This window comes from Calypte anna, chromosome 3 (assembly GCF_003957555.1).
Source record: "Calypte anna isolate BGI_N300 chromosome 3, bCalAnn1_v1.p, whole genome shotgun sequence".
Lineage (NCBI taxonomy): Eukaryota > Metazoa > Chordata > Aves > Apodiformes > Trochilidae > Calypte > Calypte anna.
Window position 1 is genome coordinate 50,653,124 of NC_044246.1, and position 1,961 is coordinate 50,655,084.

The 1,961-nt window shown below is 44.4% G+C and overlaps 1 protein-coding gene across 1 annotated transcript; it reads left to right on the top strand.

Moving 5' to 3' along the window:
- Nucleotides 1-321: 321 nt before the first annotated feature.
- Nucleotides 322-1,212, top strand: LOC103538209 (ankyrin repeat domain-containing protein 9). Its single transcript, XM_008504533.2, has one exon. It carries the CDS (start codon nucleotides 322-324, stop codon nucleotides 1,210-1,212), a length of 891 nt encoding a protein of 296 aa, XP_008502755.1.
- The last annotated feature ends 749 nt before the right edge of the window (nucleotides 1,213-1,961 follow it).

Below are 1,961 nucleotides of genomic sequence, written 5' to 3' on the forward strand. Positions count from 1 at the left end.
CTGTGTGTGTATAAAATCCCTGGCAGCCTGACAGCATTCCAGTAACCTGTGCCACGCAGAGTGGAATGTACTTACTAACCACCTACTTGCATGTCATGGGTTAACTGAGCCTGTGGGATTGTGCTTACCTAAACAAAACAACTGCAGTGAGGGGAAAAACAATGAATGGGTGGAGATGATCAGCCCATGCATTCCAGCTAGTGCAGTCCAGACAGCAATGACAGCCTGAAGGTTGCAGCAGCATCAGGATCTGCATTCCAAGTGCGCAGATCTTACAGTCTGGAGTGATTTTACACGGAGCTGCTCTTTATTTGGTGAGCCATGGCCAGTAACCAGGCCAGCCTGCAGGATGATCAGAGCAGGCACTGCAAGTTTTTATCCTATATGTTCTACCAAGCAGTGAGAGACCACAAGCCTGTGTGGATGCTGGAAGACATGAGAACTATGGAGTATTTTTACTGGGAGGAAAATGCCAGCCTAAGAACCTACTCACCTTCAGAAGCCCTTCTCTATGCAGTGGTGCATAATCACCTGCCTTATGCTCAATATTTGCTGTCTCATTTTCCAGAGGAGGCTCTCAAGGTGCCTGGGGAACACATCTGCTATTGCCCATCCTCCGCTCCTCACTTGGCCATGGCAGTCACCTATGACAGGATAGATATCTTGGGACTGATCATCAATATTGCACACAAGCTCCCCAGCTTGAACTCCTACATCAATAGGACTGGCTGCTTTCACCTGGAAGATGGGAAAACCCCCCTGCACCTTGCCTGTGAACTGCTGAGATCAGAGACAGTTCTTATCCTTCTTGGGAATGGTGCTTCTCCCAGGATAGAAGATAGTAAAGGGCTTACCCCGCTGGATGTCATCCTGGAGCAGATGTGGGACTCAAAAGTAAATGTGGCATCTAAGAAGCTCTGCCTTGACTACCTTTTGCTCTTCATGCCAAACCCACAGTTTAAGATGCGGAAAGTTCTGCAGGAGCATCCGGACCACTGGACAGCCTTGTTGGGGGAAGACAAATTCAATAGCCTGGTGGGGAACACACCTGCTTCTTTATATCTTCAAGCTATGCAAACTATTCTCCAGACTCTTCCCCCCTCCCATTTTCCCAAAAGCATCCAGGAACTACCTATACCTCAGGCACTAAAGCCCTTACCATCCTATGGCAAAAAGCTACCGACAAAAAATGTGGTAAATGTTTTTCATTGACTTTATTCACTGGCTCTTAGATTTTCAAAGACAACTTAGGGGAGATGGTAATTCACCATTTTCTGCATTCTAGTGTGATTTTAGTATTTAACCTACTAGGCTATGATGGAAAATCCAATATTTTGTGAGAAGATTTTAATTGTCTTTTCTAAATGATTGCAGGCACGGCACTTTTAAAGACAAAATACTTCTATTTTCTGTTTTTTACTTTACTGTGCATGTGAAGGGTTAACTGTAGTTGAGATGGTGTTATGTTTGTTTTCTTAGCTGTCAACTGATATCAGTGTATCTGGATTCCCAATATGATAACAATATTCTGTGTGTAATGTACCTGGGTAAAAAGGAACAACATGCCCAGTGGGATATTCAAATGATGTAACTATGGGACTGTGTTCAGCTAGACCTGAGAGCAATACCATCCCATTCTAACAAGGTTCAAACCTCAGGTTTTCTTTCTAACAACAATACAGCATCATCTAGTAATAACCAAAAACTCAGTGGCTGCTGCTGAAGGGACATAGATACAGCTCTGCAAAGTACCTGATTTTGCTGGGTTACTTTACAACATGTCATAGCATGAAGGGCATGAATTCAGAGAGGAGCAGTGAGTATATATACCTGGTGAGGTGAGGGGTATAGAGATGACAGAACTGCTAACAGAAAGCATACTGTCTCACCTGGAAGACAGTGGGTTAAAGGCATTCCCAGCACTGATGCCTCTACAGATTCCTGCAATGGGGAAAGAACCA

What these genes read in the sequence shown, in the direction of transcription:
- LOC103538209 (XM_008504533.2), top strand. Translation starts at nt 322, where the DNA reads ATGGCCAGTAACCAGGCCAGCCTGCAGGATGATCAGAGCAGGCACTGC.